The sequence below is a fragment of the Sus scrofa genome, chromosome 9 (assembly GCF_054392235.1).
Source record: "Sus scrofa isolate SSC_HxYL_T2T_F1_AM1 chromosome 9, Sscrofa_HxYL_maternal_Yorkshire_Landrace_v2.0, whole genome shotgun sequence".
In the NCBI taxonomy this organism is placed as follows: Eukaryota; Metazoa; Chordata; class Mammalia; order Artiodactyla; family Suidae; genus Sus; species Sus scrofa.
This window is the reverse complement of record NC_139391.1, coordinates 136,046,681-136,062,329: the sequence shown is the minus strand read 5'-3', so window position 1 is coordinate 136,062,329 and position 15,649 is coordinate 136,046,681. Positions and strand designations below refer to the sequence as shown.

The 15,649-nt window shown below is 43.1% G+C and overlaps 2 protein-coding genes across 38 annotated transcripts in view; one reads left to right on the top strand and one right to left on the bottom strand.

Moving 5' to 3' along the window:
* The window catches only part of INTS7 (integrator complex subunit 7), a 95,311-nt gene extending 83,501 nt beyond the window's left edge, over window positions 1-11,810 (bottom strand). For all 25 annotated transcript variants that reach the window (XR_014816575.1, XR_014816586.1, XR_014816577.1 and 22 more), the window contains exon 1: window positions 11,612-11,810. Coding sequence is in view for 6 of the 25 variants with exons in the window: in XM_084978084.1 (XP_084834210.1) it covers window positions 11,612-11,705 (94 nt within the window). In the remaining 19 variants the exon portion in view is untranslated. The remainder of the gene's footprint in view (window positions 1-11,611) is intronic.
* Window positions 11,811-12,016: 206 nt separating this feature from the next.
* The window catches only part of DTL (denticleless E3 ubiquitin protein ligase homolog), an 86,496-nt gene continuing 82,863 nt past the window's right edge, over window positions 12,017-15,649 (top strand). For all 13 annotated transcript variants that reach the window (XR_014816595.1, XR_014816591.1, XR_014816592.1 and 10 more), the window contains exon 1: window positions 12,017-12,211. Coding sequence is in view for 2 of the 13 variants with exons in the window: in XM_084978098.1 (XP_084834224.1) it covers window positions 12,160-12,211 (52 nt within the window). In the remaining 11 variants the exon portion in view is untranslated. The remainder of the gene's footprint in view (window positions 12,212-15,649) is intronic.

The following is a 15,649-nucleotide window of genomic DNA, read 5'->3' as shown; positions in this document are numbered from 1 at the left end:
GAAAGCATAATCTGTGGCATGCAGCTAAAGCAGTTCTTCAAGAAACATCTATGACATTAAATGCTTATGTTAGGAAAGAAGAAAAGTCTCAAACCAATGATCTAATAACAAAAGGTGATGATAACCTAGTATGAAAAGGATACTTTAAGCAAATGGTTCTGGAACAACCAGATATCCATAAAGAGAAAAAAGGAAAGGAAATAAAGAAACAATCTTTAATTTGCACCACATACAAAAATTAATTCAAAGTGAACCACAGATCTAGATGTAAGAGCTAAAATTATAAACCATACAGGAGAAAATACGGAGGAAATCTTTATAAGCTTGGATTAAGGAAAGAATTCTTACATAAAACACAAAAGCATGAACCATAAAATTAAAAAGTGGTAGTTAAACTTTGTCAAAATTAAAAACTTCTGATTTTCAAAGTATACTGTTCAGAGGATAAAAAGACAAGGCATATACTAGAAGAAAATTTATCTATGGAACACAAATAAAGGGCTTCATCCATAGTTCTTCTATCTCAATGATAAGACAACTCAATTTTTTTTTGGCCACACGCATGGCATGTGGAAGTTCCCCAGCCAGGGATAGAACCTGTGCCATAACTGTGACCTGTGCCACGACTGCAGCAATGCTGCATCCTTAACCTGCTGTGCTATAAGGGAACTTCAGACAATTCAATTTTTTTTCATGGGCAACATTTGAAGAGAAATTTCATTAAAGAGGAAATATGGACAGCAAATATAATCACAGGAACAGATGCTGAACACTGTCAGTCATCGGGGAAATGTACATTAATAACCACAAAAAGATAACAGACACAGCCACTCAAACGGCAAAAAATTTTAAAAGACTGTGCTAATGAGAATATGAAGTAACTAAAACTCTCCCACATTGCTGGTTGGAATGCAAAACTATACAGTTCTTTGGAAAAGTTTGGCCATTTCCTATAAACATAAAACTCAGCATACACTCAGCAATCCTACTTCTAAATATGTATCCAAGTGAACTGAAAACACATGTCCGTATAAAGATTGGAACACAAATATCCACAGCAGCTTTATTCACAATAGCCCCTAACTAGAAACAATCCAAGTATCCATCAAAAGGGGAATGAATGAACAAACTGTGGTATCTCTATACAATGGACCGCTTACTCAGCAATGAAAAGCAACCAACCACTGATTAATTCAACAGCATAGGTGGGTCTCAAAATCATGACGCTAAGTGAAAGAAGTCAGGCCCAAAAGACTATACACTGTTTGACTGTGTTTTACATGGCACTCTGGAAAAGGCGACACTATGCGGACAGAAAGGAGATCAGTGAGTGCCAGGGGGTAGAGAGAGGGGACTGACCACAAAGAGGCACAGGGCAAGTTTTGCGGATGAAAAAGCTTTTCTCTATCTTGACTGTGGTAGCGGTTTCAGGACTACACACATTTGGTTATTTTACTATATGCAAATTAAACCTCATTGAACTTGATTTTTAAAAAAACCCAACAAACAAAAGGAGTTAATGTTCAAGGCTTAAAATTCATTAAGAATGAATATCTTGATATAGAATTAACAGCATCACCTTCAATTTAATTTTTTTTTTTAATCACCGCCCCTATGGCATAAGGAAGTTCCCAGGCTAGGGGTTCAATCAGAGCTGTGGCTGTGGTGTAGACCACGGCAACACTGGATCCGAGCCACATCTATGATCTATGCTGCAGCTTGCAGTAACATGGATCCTTAACCCACCGAGTGAGGCCAGGGATCGAACCCATATCCTCGCATTCTTAACCTGCTGAGCCACAGCAGGAACTGCCAAATATTTCTTTCGGTATTTTGCAATTTACAAAATGCTGATCATATCTGCACAAGAATAAATACCCTAGGATGTCTCTGCTCAGTAAATGTTCGTTGTTAGAAAATGACAAAGGAAATGTCTGAGGTGTAAAACAAGGAATGTCACTTGCCCTTCGGTTCTACAAGAATGAAGCCGCTGACCTATTGTACACTCGGAAAGGAATTCAGGATGCAAAGCAAGACGAGGCACTATGTGCTTTAGGGAAAACAGGCAAAGCAGGCCCTTAGGTAGCTGTATTTCAGAAAAAAAACTTCTTATGAACCCCGATTCTTGCCTCTTCTCACTTGGGAAAGCACTAAAATCATTACCTGAGATATCTGTTCCCAAGCAGTAACCTTCTACCGAGCTGCAGGCTGGCTGGACTGCACACACGCCTCAGCCAAAATCACATGCCCACCTGCCCCCCCCACCCCAGCAGTTCCTCAGAGGTCTCTGGAAGGCCCCTCTGAGGCTGTGGTCCTCAGTAAGACAATGACTAAAACTCAACTCCCAGCTCTTCCTCTGCGCTTTTGATTCCCAGTTGACAGAAGGCTCTTTACTGGTGGCCACTTTGTTTCAATGCAGAAGACAGCCACAAAGTAAATCTGCACATGCAATTTCTAGAACTTACTAAAGAGTTAAGTTCCACGAATGCACTCATGTTAGTTACTTGGTACTTGGAACATTCTTCCTCATAAGATTTAAAAAAAAAAAAAAAAAGCACTAGCAGTACTCACAGTACTCCATAATCTAGTAACAAATTATACTAGAAGTTCCTATGGGAAGATTAATTCAACACGAACCCTAATTTCTAGTTCAGATATTTAGAACACATCCCTACTTTGCCTGTTCCCTTCTCCCTCCACCCACCCGTCAACTTCCCCACGCACAAGAACTGCCACTGGAAGTTACAGGAGTCTTCTTCCCATTAAATGCACAGTGCCAACAGGGACATTCTAGGTGACTGGCAATGGCTCCTATCTCCTTGAAAAAGGGGTCAAGAGACACAGACGAGGCAGTGAAAGGACATAAGGGAAGGGGAGAACAGGAAAGGCAAGTTCGAGGATGGAGGCGAGAGAACAGCCAAGAGGACATGTTTGCCTGCAAGCCTGTGCTGGAGGAAGGGACTCCCGGGAGAATCCACAGCAGTTAAAAGACTGTCTCCTCTTCTCTCTCTCTCAGCTGAGCGATGCAAAGGACAGCAAAGTTCTCTTTGCAATAAATTAACCTTGGTTGGGATGAAAAAAGAAGGAAGCAGTCCATGGACAGGGAATTTCCTCAACAAAGTATGACTTGACTTACTTTCCCTTGAAAAACAGAACCACAGGCCACAGTGGTTTATTTAAACATGCTGATTTATTTATTCATTTATTTAGTCTTTTCCAGGGCCGCACCTGCAGTATATGGAGGTTCCCAGGCTAGGGGTCGAATCAGAGCTGTAGCCACTGGCCTACGCCAGAGCATCGGCAACGCAGGATACGAGCCGCATCTTTGATCTACACCACAGCTCATGGCAACGCCAGATCCTTAATCCACTGGGCAAAGCCAGGGATCAAACCCACAACCTCATGGTTCCTAGTCAGATTTTTTTTTTGTGTGTGTGTGTGTCTTTGTCTTTTTGCTATTTCTTGAGCCGCTCCCACAGCATATGGAGGTTCCCAGGCTAGGGGTCTAATCGGAGCTGCAGCCACTGGCCTACGCCAGAGCCACAGCAACACAGGATCCGAGCCGCGTCTGCAACCTACACCACAGCTCACGGCAACGCCGGATTGTTAACCCACTGAGCAAGGGCAGGGACCGAACCCGCAACCCCATGGTTCCTAGTCGGATTTGTTAACCACTGCGCCACGACAGGAACTCCACCTAGTCAGATTTGTTAACCACTGAGCCACAATGGGAACTCCTAAACATGCTGATTCAAAATGTACCTATGATAATTTTGAATCTGGTCAGAGAAATATGTTGGTTTCTCTAGTGCTGTCACATTTTATTTAGGGTAAAAGAGACCCTCATTCCTGTAACAGGGCCATCAGGGAAAACGAGCTAAAGAATAGTACATTTCTTGCTTATTTTCTGAAATCAGAAAATGATATGAGAAGAAATGAGAAGCTAGGCTGGCTCAGAAGGTCAGAAGCTGGAGAGCAAGAGAAGAGAGAAATGCATTAAGGCCTAAGATTTAGCAACAGTTCTAGGCTGAGGCAGTATGATACCCGGCTTGCTTGCTCTAGGCCAATTTTAATGCCAGTATAAGCCAAGCACCCGCAAAGAGTCAGCTCAGCACAGTCAGATCTTGCTCTTAGAGAAGTTTAAGAGGAATCATTCACTTTATTTCTGTGGCTAGCGACAACCAATTTGAGGAAGAATGTCTTGATCAAAAGACCAATAATCTTAAGAATGCTGCTATGAGGAGTTCCTGTCGTGGCGCAGCGGAAGTGAATTCAACTAGGAACCATGAGGTTGTGGGTTCGATCCCGGGCCTTGCTCAGTGGGTTAAGGATCTGGCATTGCTGTAAGCTGTGGTGTAGCTCGAAGATGCAGCTCAGATCTTGCATTCCTGTGCCTGCGGCAGAGGCCAGCAGCTGTAGCTCTGATTGGACCCCTAGCCTGGGAACCTCCATATGCCACGAGTGCGGCCCTAAAAAGCAAAAAAAGAAAAGAAAAGAGTCTCTATGAGAGCACTGTGGAGGGGTATGACTGCTATTTCTACATTCTGCTTTTCATTCTCCCACCAAAGTAGCAGGGATCTCTTCCTTTTCAGTGCCTGGAGTTAAAGAGTGCTTAATCCAGTTGCAGGCAGGTAGACCAGGGAGAAATAAAATAAACTGTCAGTAAATTGCTCATTCAGTCAAAATTTACTTGGCAGCAGTGACATTCATTATTCTAAACTTATTTTGCACTTAACATGTGCAGAACATTTTGCTAGGTTAGTGGTTTATCAGCTCTGATTCTGCATTAGAACCATTTGTGAAAAATTTCAGAAATATCTATACTAGGGTTCCCTCCTCTCCAAACTGATCAGATCTCTGGGGCAGCAGCCCAGGCATCTGTTTCGCTGCTTTGAGAAGGTAGGCAGGTAAGTAAATCCTCAGGTTACCCTCTGCCATTTATCTTAGTTGACTGGCCTGCCCAGGCTGCAGTTAGAACACCAGGAGGCTGCTCAATCTGGCCCTCGGAAGAATTTTATGAGACAACGTGTTTAAAGGTTTTGAATCCACTGTCAAATTTCAAAATGAAATGATATTTCACATAAAACCCAGGATTTTTGGCTTTTTTTTTTGAAAAATGTAAAGATCTGAAGTGTCATGAAGAAGGTAGGAGTGTCTTGACCAGAGAAACACTGTAGGTTTGTGTTGAAGGCCAATTCAGGGGGTTTGTATCATTTCTAATAACAGCAGGTACTCTGAGGCACGACTTTCCCTAGCGATGTTTGGCTGCCTTTGGGCACACATGACTAGAATAGAACCTTGGATGAGAATTTAAAATACTGGGAAGAAATTAATGGAGCCAATGAATTGAGAGACCATGAAATCTAAGCTGGATAAAGAAGTAAAACAGCAAGGGACTGGCAGGTAAGAGAAGAAGAGAGGTGAGTCTACTGAGGTCTGAATGAAAATAAATGGTTAAGGAGTTCCCATCGTGGCGCAGTGGTTAACGAATCCGACTAGGAACCATGAGGTTGCGGGTTCGGTCCCTGCCCTTGCTCAGTGAGTTAACGATCCGGCGTTGCCGTGAGCTGTGGTGTAGGTTGCAGACGCGGCTCGGATCCTGTGTTGCTGTGGCTCTGGCGTAGGCCGGCGGCTACAGCTCCGATTAGACCCCTAGCCTGGGAAACTCCATATGCCGCGGGAGCGGCCCAAGAAATAGCAAAAAGACAAAAAAAAAAAAAAAAAAAAAAAAGAAAATAAATGGTTAAAACAGCAGTTAATTGGAGTTCCCGTCTCGGGCAGTGGAAACGAATCTGACTAGTATCCATGAGGACGCAGGTTTGATCCCTGACCTTGCTCAGTGGGTTATGGATCTGGCGTTGCTGGGTCTCTGGTGTAGGCCAGCGGCTACAGCTCCAATTCGACCTGCAGCCTGGGAACCTCCATATGCCTCGGGTGCAGCCCTAAAAAGACAAAACAAAACACCAAGCAGCTCACCATGATGGTGATTGCGATGATGCCAGACACTCTAATGAGCATTTCACATGTATTAAACTCTATGCTCTCAGAAGGTAGGTATTATTATTGTCCCCGTTTTAAAGATGAGGACACAAGCAAAGAAGAGTTATGCAACTTGCCTAAGAAACAATAGCGGGTAAACTTCACAGATGAGCTTAAGATCCTAATAATCTGTTCCTATTCTGCTAAAATGCATTTCTCGCAACTAGAGGAGAGAGGTTAAGATGAAAGAAGAGATATCTGAATGCGATTTCAGAGAGCTGTAATTCTAAGGGATGACAAATTTCAAGGAACCAAAGAAGAACATAAATTATGTAAACCTGAGGTTTGTGATACATTAATCAGGTTTTCAAAATAACACACATTTCTAGGTAGCATGCATCATTCAGAGTTCTCAGCTACTAGCAACAGAAGCTAACTCCAGGTTACTGGGCAGAAAATTAGGCTTTTTTTTTTTTTTTTTTGTCTTTTGTCTTTTGTTGTTGTTGTTATTGTTGCTATTTCTTGGGCCGCTCCCCTTGTTGTTGTTGTTATTGTTGCTATTTCTTGGGCCGCTCCCGTGGCATATGGAGGTTCCCAGGCTAGGGGTTGAATCGGAGCTGTAGTAGCCACCGGCCTAGGCCAGAGTCACAGCAACGCGGGATCCGAGCCGCGTCTGCAACCTACACCACAGCTCACGGCAACGCCGGATTGTTAACCCACTGAGCAAGGGCAGGGATCGAACCCGCAACCTCATGGTTCCTAGTCGGATTCGTTAACCACTGCGCCACGACGGGAACTCCTAGGCTTTTTTTTTTTAAGTAATAAACAATTTCAAGGGTAAACGCCTAAGAACACCTAACTCCACACTGCCAAACTAATTACATGAGGAAAACTGCTGTTTCTGGGAAACACCAGATGCTAGAATTAGCTCTCCTGCCATCTAGCAGTGTTGTAGCCATTGCTGCAGCTACTGCATACAACGAATGCTGCAGCCACTGCTGCTGCCGGGGAAGGGAACTGGGAGTGTGTGCTTTGACTCTGCCTTGCATCTTTAAACTGAATCACAGAGCCTGGAGGAGGTCCGTCTGACGGGCAGAGCCTAGGTCACATCCTGCACCCTTAAAAGGGCAACTTACGTGTTTGCGTCCACTGGGATGAGACAGGGCTTGTGATGTATCCCATTCCCCAAGCAGAGGAGAATGTTCACAAGATGCCAAGTGACCACCAATACGACTAATATCCACTACAAAGAAAACTGCTAATACACATTACCATGCAAGCCCATTTTAGGAGAATTTGTGGTATACATTTGCTTTGGCTAAGGGGTGAGGATGATTCAAAATGGAACCATAACACCTTAAATACATTAAAAATGGGGGGGGTGTTCCCATTGTGGCTCAGCGGATTATGAACCTGACTAGTGTGCATGAGGATGCAAATTTAATCCCTGGCCCCACCCATTAGGTTAAGGATCCAGCACTGATTTTGCCGTGAGCTGTGGTGTAGGTTGTAGATGCAGCTGATTCGACCCCTAGCCTGGGAACTTCCATATGCCGCAGGTGCAGCCCTAAAAAGCAAAAAAAGAAAAAAAAAAAATGAGCGTGAGGGGAGAGGAGAAATACAAACACAGGTATATAACACATTATTCCAAGGTACCCTAACAATCCACACCTTAATAAACTGATAATAGTAATGTCTCAGCGAATTATATTTAAAAAGGAGGAATAGAAACAACGGATATAACGGTCAACTCAACGGATAATGTGTTAATTATAAAGCACCCATTACTCCCATGAACTCTGTGAACAGACAGAGTAATGGATGCACTACTGGGCAGTATGTACAGAGCAGACTGATTCAGAATCATAAAGAAGTCAATTTCATTTTATGAGTTATCAACTTTCAGGAATATATAACTCACTTTTTAAATTACAAGATAGTAGCTCTTACCCATACAGAAAAATAAGTCTATGGATTTTGAACTCAAAATCCATAGAACTGAATCCAAGAAGTGAGGAAGGGCCTTGGATTTTGGGATCAGCTCATAGCCCATTAAGGGGCTGAGTTAAGAGGGGGATGGGCCCCTGGACTAGAACAGCCAGGCCTTGTTAGGCTGAGTAAATTGGGCCTTGCCTCTCTTTGCCACCTCAAGGAGAAAGTTAAGGGTGGGAGCTGAGCTCCGCTGGAGGGGAAAGATAAGATGGCCACTTCAATCACTCCTGGGGTCAAGGAGAGCTCCCCAGCCACCTACGTGCAGAAAGACTCCTAGGGGTCAGAAAGGGAAGGCACACCGGGACGTAGTAAGTAAGTCCTGTACCATCCCAGCACCCTCTGCTTTGGAATATGTCTTGGCCAAAAGATGCACACACACATCGGGGAGAGTGTGGAGTTGTCAGGTGTGAGAAAGGAAACAAGAGAATTGGTGAAAGGAAAACAAAGGCCTGGAAGAACTGCCTGGTATAAGTGATTTAAATCATCTCCTGGCACGTTCCTCACTCAGCGGATGGCCCACACCAGCTCTCCTCCTTTCAGGGTGCATTACTGCTTTGTTTCTGCCATAGGTAGACAGACTGCTTCTCTGTGTGCTTTCCCTTTTGCTGTACTGTGTCTCTAACAATAATCTTTGTACCTGTTTTTATAGTCTTTGCCTCCTTGAAACAGTCCTGCTTTCAACAGGGGGCAAGAGTCAGGCAATTCTGCTTCTAGCCTCTAGCTGGTCTACTGGCTAGGATTCCTGGTTTTTGTCCATGCTGCCCAGGTTCAATTCCTGAGCAGAGAATGAAGATCTCACTTCAAGCCATCCCTCACTGCTGTCTCTCCGAGAACAGGACCACCAACCAGGCTGTAAGTATCAGTCTTTTCTAATGCTGGTTTTTATGTGGTTTTGAGTTATTAAGTGTCTGACCTTAAAAACTCTCAGTTCTACAACATTGTACATGTCTACTTTGCCACACTATCAGACTAAGTGTGGTCTGGCAGTACAGACTCTCAGGACAAAGAATTTGATTGACTCAGTGTAGGTCACATGTCCACTCCTGAATCACTTATAGCATAAACTTAGTCGCTTGGTATAAATGTGGCTGCAGAGGCTTCTCTTTTTAGTTGAGGATATGGGGATCCTTCCAAGGACTCATGTTTATCACAACACAACTACATCTGTGCCAACATGGGTAGTGTAAAAACAACCTGTGGTCTCTTTTGCAGTCTGAGAATTTGGATGTTTTGGAATATAGGTGAGGGGATGGCATCTAAGAGGAAAATAAGGGAGAACAGACAGTTGCACTGATTTACAATTTTGTAAGTAAATTTTGCATTGAACACACCATCAAGATTTTCCTGCGGCATGAAGTTCACCAACACCTCAAGCGGCAACTCCACCCTCTACCTTTCCCCCTTCTCACCGCCCAGGTGCAAGAAAGGGAACCACTCTCTTCCTCTTGGCTCTTTGATCTCATCCTTCCCAAGGCCAACAGGCTGAGTGGTGTCACTTAGGGGAGACTCTCCTTTTCACCCAGACACCTAGCTAAGTTTTCCTAAATCATTGGGACAACTTCCCATCAGCTGACTTAAAAATCTTTAGACTGACAAGGTAGAAGTTACATTAGTGAAAATGTTACACTAATGTACCTGAGAGTCCTCTGTAATGCCTATGTTATAGAAATGATTGTGTGTATTATGAAATGTCAAATATATGTAAGCTGTGCTTGATTATGACACGACTCTGTTTATATATGCCATCTTCACAGCTTGGGCAGCATGGTTATTAGCTTAAAACTTTAAAAAAGGGAAGGCAGAAAGATCTCTACATAGGAGCTAAAGTGATCTTTAAAAATGTAAGTCAGTCCTGCATAAAAAGTTTCAATGTTTTCCCAATGCACTTGGCATAAAATCCTAACTTCTTGTCCGAATAAGGTCATATTTGATCTAGCCCTGTCTGCCTTCTTCTGTTAAGAGTGTGAGCTTCTTAAAGCTGTTTTGTCCACTAATACCTGGTTTACACCTGAGTTAAACAAGCAATAGTTACCTATAAATTTCTTACAGATAGGAAATAGTTCTATTTCTACTTATAAGAAGGAAAAATTGTGTTTCATTTATTTTTTACCACAACTGCAAGTTTTTAGGAATTAAACGATTCCAGATTTCTCCCTTCTTCAGCGCCCCATCTCGATTCTGCTCTACACCACTGTTCTACTCTCGTTACGGGATGAGCCCACCTGGACTAGAGTGGTAGGCAATGTCTTTAAAATCAGTAGGATCATTAGATATCCAGACTGGCAACTCTCACTGGGGACTAAGGAAGGAATTGTCAGAATGGGGAGGGAAAGATTATGTAATGCTATGGTTTTGTAATTCAGAGGTAAAAAGCCCTATCATACAGGTAAGTGAAAGCAAAGCTCAACATTTTCTTGGCTGGTGGAGAGGTACTGAAGATACTGTGACTCAACCAAATGAAAATCTCAATGGAGCGCTGTAACTGTTTTATGTTGATCAAAAGGAGTTAAAAGCTTTTTTTAAAGTTTAAAACACTTATTCAGACCAACCCACTTTAAATGTTTACAGGTCAAAACCAAACAAAACAAATAAACAAAAAGAGTACCCCCCTAAAGTCAATGTAGTGACCAAGTCAGAGAGCTGGGAAGTGACTCCGATTGGACTTAAAGGAAGAGCGTTCTGCTAGTCCAATTCTTGTTTTTTACACACAAAAATTAATGTATGCCAGATGTTTCCCCCATTCAATAAAAAGCATTTAAGTACACTGAACAAAAGTTTCATTTTAATACTTGAGTTTTTTACTGACAAAGATCTCCCCCTGCCTCCCATATGTATGGGTAAGGCAATTTTTTTTCTGCATTTAATAAAGACTTCTCTTGCACATCATTAAATCACTTAATATTGACAACAATCTTGCCAGCTCAATGGTACTTTACCCACTTTGCAGAGAAAAAAAACCAAGGTTAGGTGAAGTTAGGTCACCTGTCCGTCATCATAAAATCAGCGGAATTAAAATTCAACTCCGTCTACCTAAAGCTCCTTCTACTACACCAAGCTCCCAACCCCCACTTCACCCTTGCCCAGCCGACTCCACCACCCACCATCCCTCCCACGCCCGTAAGGAAATAGAACTCGTGGAATCTGTCTGCACAGAATGAGCAAGGGCTGTGCTTTTCGGATGGACTTGTCCCTATTTAACCTGCGTAGTAACTGGCAGGTAACAGTTACAGAAATCAAGTGAATCGCAATAAAATCGGTCCAAGGTTATTATTCAGCACTCTTTTGGTGAAGACCTGGTCTCGATCGACTATAATGAAAACTAATTTCTCAATTTCAATGTAGCATTTTTAGAAACTGCTCGGAAAATCGGGGGACTGTGCCCTCAAGCGGTCAAGACGGGCCCATCACTGGAGTTTTCTACTTTTTCAGCGTGTGTGAGCCCCATCCGGCAACGCTGCAATTTTCAGGAACAACCTCCCCAAGCTGCAAATGCCTTACCAAAAGCACAAGCACCCGCGCCTGCCCCGCCCAGGGAAGATGTGCGCATGCGCCTTCCCAGCCTCTTCCTAGGCTACCACCGCCTGGTGGCGCCAGTTCCCCCCACACCCGTTCCACCCGCTTCGCCCGCTCTTTCGCATACCTTTGTCTAATTCCATAAGGGCAGAGTTAGCATCCAGCTCCTGTTCGCCATAGCCAGCATCTGCCAGAAAAGACTTCGTTGAGTTTGACGCCATGATCCGTATAGTTACTCGACTAGCCTATTCAGAAAGATTGCAAACTCTGCCTCAGCCCCGCCATCTTCTTCCACCACCTTCTCGCGGATTTTTCCTCCGCGCTCTGCCGAGCCGAGTTACGCATGCGCCCAGGCCTCCCCGCCGTTCGCCGGCGCCTCTGCGGCCCCCCGCGCAGGCGCTCAGGGAGCTCTGGAACTCTAGGTTCCCGCGGCTGGGAGAAAAGGAGGCGGAGACTCGAAGGGGGAAGTGACTCGGACGCGCCCGGACGCCGCGGCGGGAGCCAATCAGAGGGCGTGACGTCAGTTTGGCGGGGAGTTTGGTGGCCGGGGCTTACAGTGGCGGGAGTTGGAGGCAATAACTCGTCGTGTTCTGAAGGGCGCAAGAGACGGTTTCTGCTGCATCGGGGGGCTTTTCCGCGGCTTTTCCTTCACTTGAGCCTTTCCCTCCGGCCCAGATGCTCTTCAGTTCGGTGCTCCGCCAGCCCCAATTTGGCGTCCCAAGGAGTGGTGAGTAACGGCCCTAACCGCTGCCTTTGGCCGGCGGATCCACCTCCCCCGTAACAGCACCTCAGACCAGTGCCCACGCCGATGCCGTTTCCCAGCCGCCGGGTTCTCCCGCAGCCGAGCGAGTTCGCGGAGGCGAGGAGTACCGAGGAAAGCTGCACTTGCGGGCCCTCGAGACACGTTCCGTCGTAATCGGGACTTTTTCGGTCAGGACTGTGGCCTGACGGAGGGAGGGACGTTGAGTTCACTGGCCTCCATTACGGCCTGTGTCCATTTTGCTCATTAAGTGGAAAATGCGTGCATCTGAGTAGGTGTGGTTCTCGCAGCAGCTACGCGAGGCCGTCCGGACTCATATTCATTGGTGAATTCATTCATTTGTGGTAGAACCTTAGTGAGCCCGACTATTTGCTGTGTACACCAGTGAAAATGACCCGCTGTTAGGGAACTCCGTCAAGCAGAGAAGATAGCACATCTGCTTTTAGCATGGTCAAATTTTTTTCCTCCCGATTAACACATGGGCACAAAAATCCGTAATTACAGAGCGAAAAATGCTTATGAGCGTATGTCCCAGAAATGACGGCTATGAATAGATTGAAATATCTTAATCCAGATGTTTTTCAATGTCAGAGGTAATAATTGTTATTTACAGAAATGGGGTAAAAATGTTTTGTCTCGTTTTTAACTTTAACGATGTAACTTGGAACTATTGCCGTATTAGTATCTAGATATCTATCTTGTTCTCTCCAGTTCTTTAAGTCCCTTAGGTTAAAACATTGGCAATGAGAATTTTGAGTTTAAGTTTGGTATCATCAACCTGAAACTTTCTTCTTAGTTTCTGATAAGGGAGTTACTACCCAGACAGACTAAGCATGGATACAAATGAAATCTCATTCATTTAAAGATAAACTAGGTCTTCCTTCCCCCTTGAAATCATGTGGAAAACAAGAAGAAAACAATCTGAGAAGGGAACTTTTTATATTTAAGGCATAGGTCTAGGAAAAGGATATTGAGAAGGAGGCTGGGGAGTAGCTCCTCAACTTCCTGCCTTTTAGACTTTTTAATTATACTCTAAATGCCTTTCTCTCCTGCAGCCTTGCTTAAGTAACTTTTCTATACTGTGTCGTGAGTGTCACTACAGCACGGTAGTTAGAGCTCTGTCTTTAAACTTTGAGATTTAGTTCCACCTCCAGTCCTTACTTATCTGCTTGACTTGGAGCAAGCTATTTACATTTAGCCTTTATTTTGTAACATATTTTCTCCTGATTCTACATTCTGTCTACTTTTCCCCTTTCTCTCTGATTCACAGATATTTACTGGGGAGTGGGAAATTTTCCCCTCAACCTCTCTTGAGTTCTTGTAGCTGAACGAATAATAAAATTGACACAAAGCAGATTAACCATGGAAAAAGAAGCAAATTTTAATGCATATGCATGGAGGTTTCATAAAAATGGGACCTGAGAAGTGGCCAAAGCAGGCAGCATTTATACTTTTCAGACCAGAAAAAAAAAAAAAAAAAAAAACCCAGTAAATGTGTAAGGAATTGACAGGACAAAGAAACTTAGGTTTTTGGTGCTTAATAAGTGAAGATTCAGAGTTTGGGCTTGAGGTAGTAAATTAAAAGAAGTAACGAAGTTTGTTTATACGGGCTTCTCAGCTCTGAATCCCCTGTCTCTGACATAAGGATGTCCTTCTACCTCCAGTTGCAAGGAGTACACCTTTCGTATGAGCGATTTGTTTCTTCCTTTTCAGGGAGACAGAAGGGTCAGGGTTTCGCATCAGCCGCTTCTCAAGCAACTTCTTTTCAAAATAATCAATATGCCATGGTGACATGTTTTGGGTGAGCCCATCCTGAGCCTCAAAACACTCATTCATTGCATTGTGTTAGGCACTCATTCACTCATTGTGATATATCATGCACTGGGCTTAATAGGAGATTCTTCTGTACTCTTCCAGGAGGTTGTTCCATCCTAGGCCCCTTTGCTCTTTCTACCTATACTCTTATGAGTGATCATAGCTGTAATTGAGGTTTCTTGCACTGCTATCTACAGCCTCCCATTCCCTATACTTTACATCCATTCCTGTTACTAGTAGGAGTAACTTCATCCTGTTGGTCAGTCTCATAAACATCTCAAACTCAAATATTCAAAAACTGGGGGGTCACTTTTTCCCCAAACCTGTTATATTACCTACTTTTAGGAATGGTCTTATTATTTTAATCTGACCTGAGAGTCAATCAAAATTCCTCTATTTTCCTCAAGAAATTACTCACATTCAGAGAATTTCCCTTTAAAATCTGTTGAATCTTTCATCCTCTGTGTCCCCACTGATTTTTCCTCTTCATCATATCTTGGATCTGTCCTACGGTATTTCCTTAGGATGCATCCTTACACCGTCTTGTCTCAGCTATAAGAAGTCTCCCAAATGGCCTCTTAAGTTTCTCTTTCCAGTTTACTTTCCACATTGCTGCCAGTGATCTTCCTTTTAGAAACTGGTAACTCTTCTGTGTACTTTTAAATTGGTATCTAAAAGTTTTTATCATAAATTTAAACAGATGCAAAGGATACAATTTCCGGCCATATTTTGAATGTTGACCTTTTTTAAAAAAAAAAAAAAGCTCCGTCGGTCTTTAAGATTTATCTAAGAGGCTATAAATACTATAGTGATTTGATAATCATTTTTAAAAATATGAACAAAACTCTTTAACTGTTAGATATTCTAATAATTGTTTTTGCCCCTTGATTTTATTTCCATTTTATTTCTCTCATAGGATTTATCCTAATATAATTTTATTTTAAGCTTGAAAAGTCATTTTATTGATCATCCTATCTTCTCTCTGTGTAAAAAAAAGTGTATTTAAATTGATGTTCTCTGAGATCATAAGGCTGTAGGTGTTAAAACTTGAGTTAATGTATCATTACAATTATTAGTAGTATCTACTGGGAAAAAGATGCATAACCTAAAGGCTGAGAATTATGTTTTATTTGGTAAACAAAACTTAAGGCTTAGCCCAAAAGATAGCCTTTCAGCTCTGCAGGACTGCTCCATAGAGGTGAGGCAGAAGTCAGAATATATAGGAGTTTTACAACAAAAACCAGGTGGTTGAAACAGCAAAGGATTACTGTTAACTAAGGAAAACCAGACATCTCAAAGGAATACATTTAGTAGTTTTCTCTGTAAAGGAAGAGGCAAGAGTCTGGGCTCATTGTAATCATCCCTTTGGTATGCACCTTACCTATCTATCCTCCTTTTCAGCATCTTGAATTCCCTCAGGTACATGGGGGTGGCTGTAGAGGCTGCAGGCTAGCTGGCGGCAACATCCTTTGTTTACTCTTATGACAAGCAACTTTTTCACCCACAGTAAGATGTAATTGATCAGAACAGTAAGGATTACCATCCATACTGAGATCTATGGAATGATTGACCAATGGGAACTGCTATATA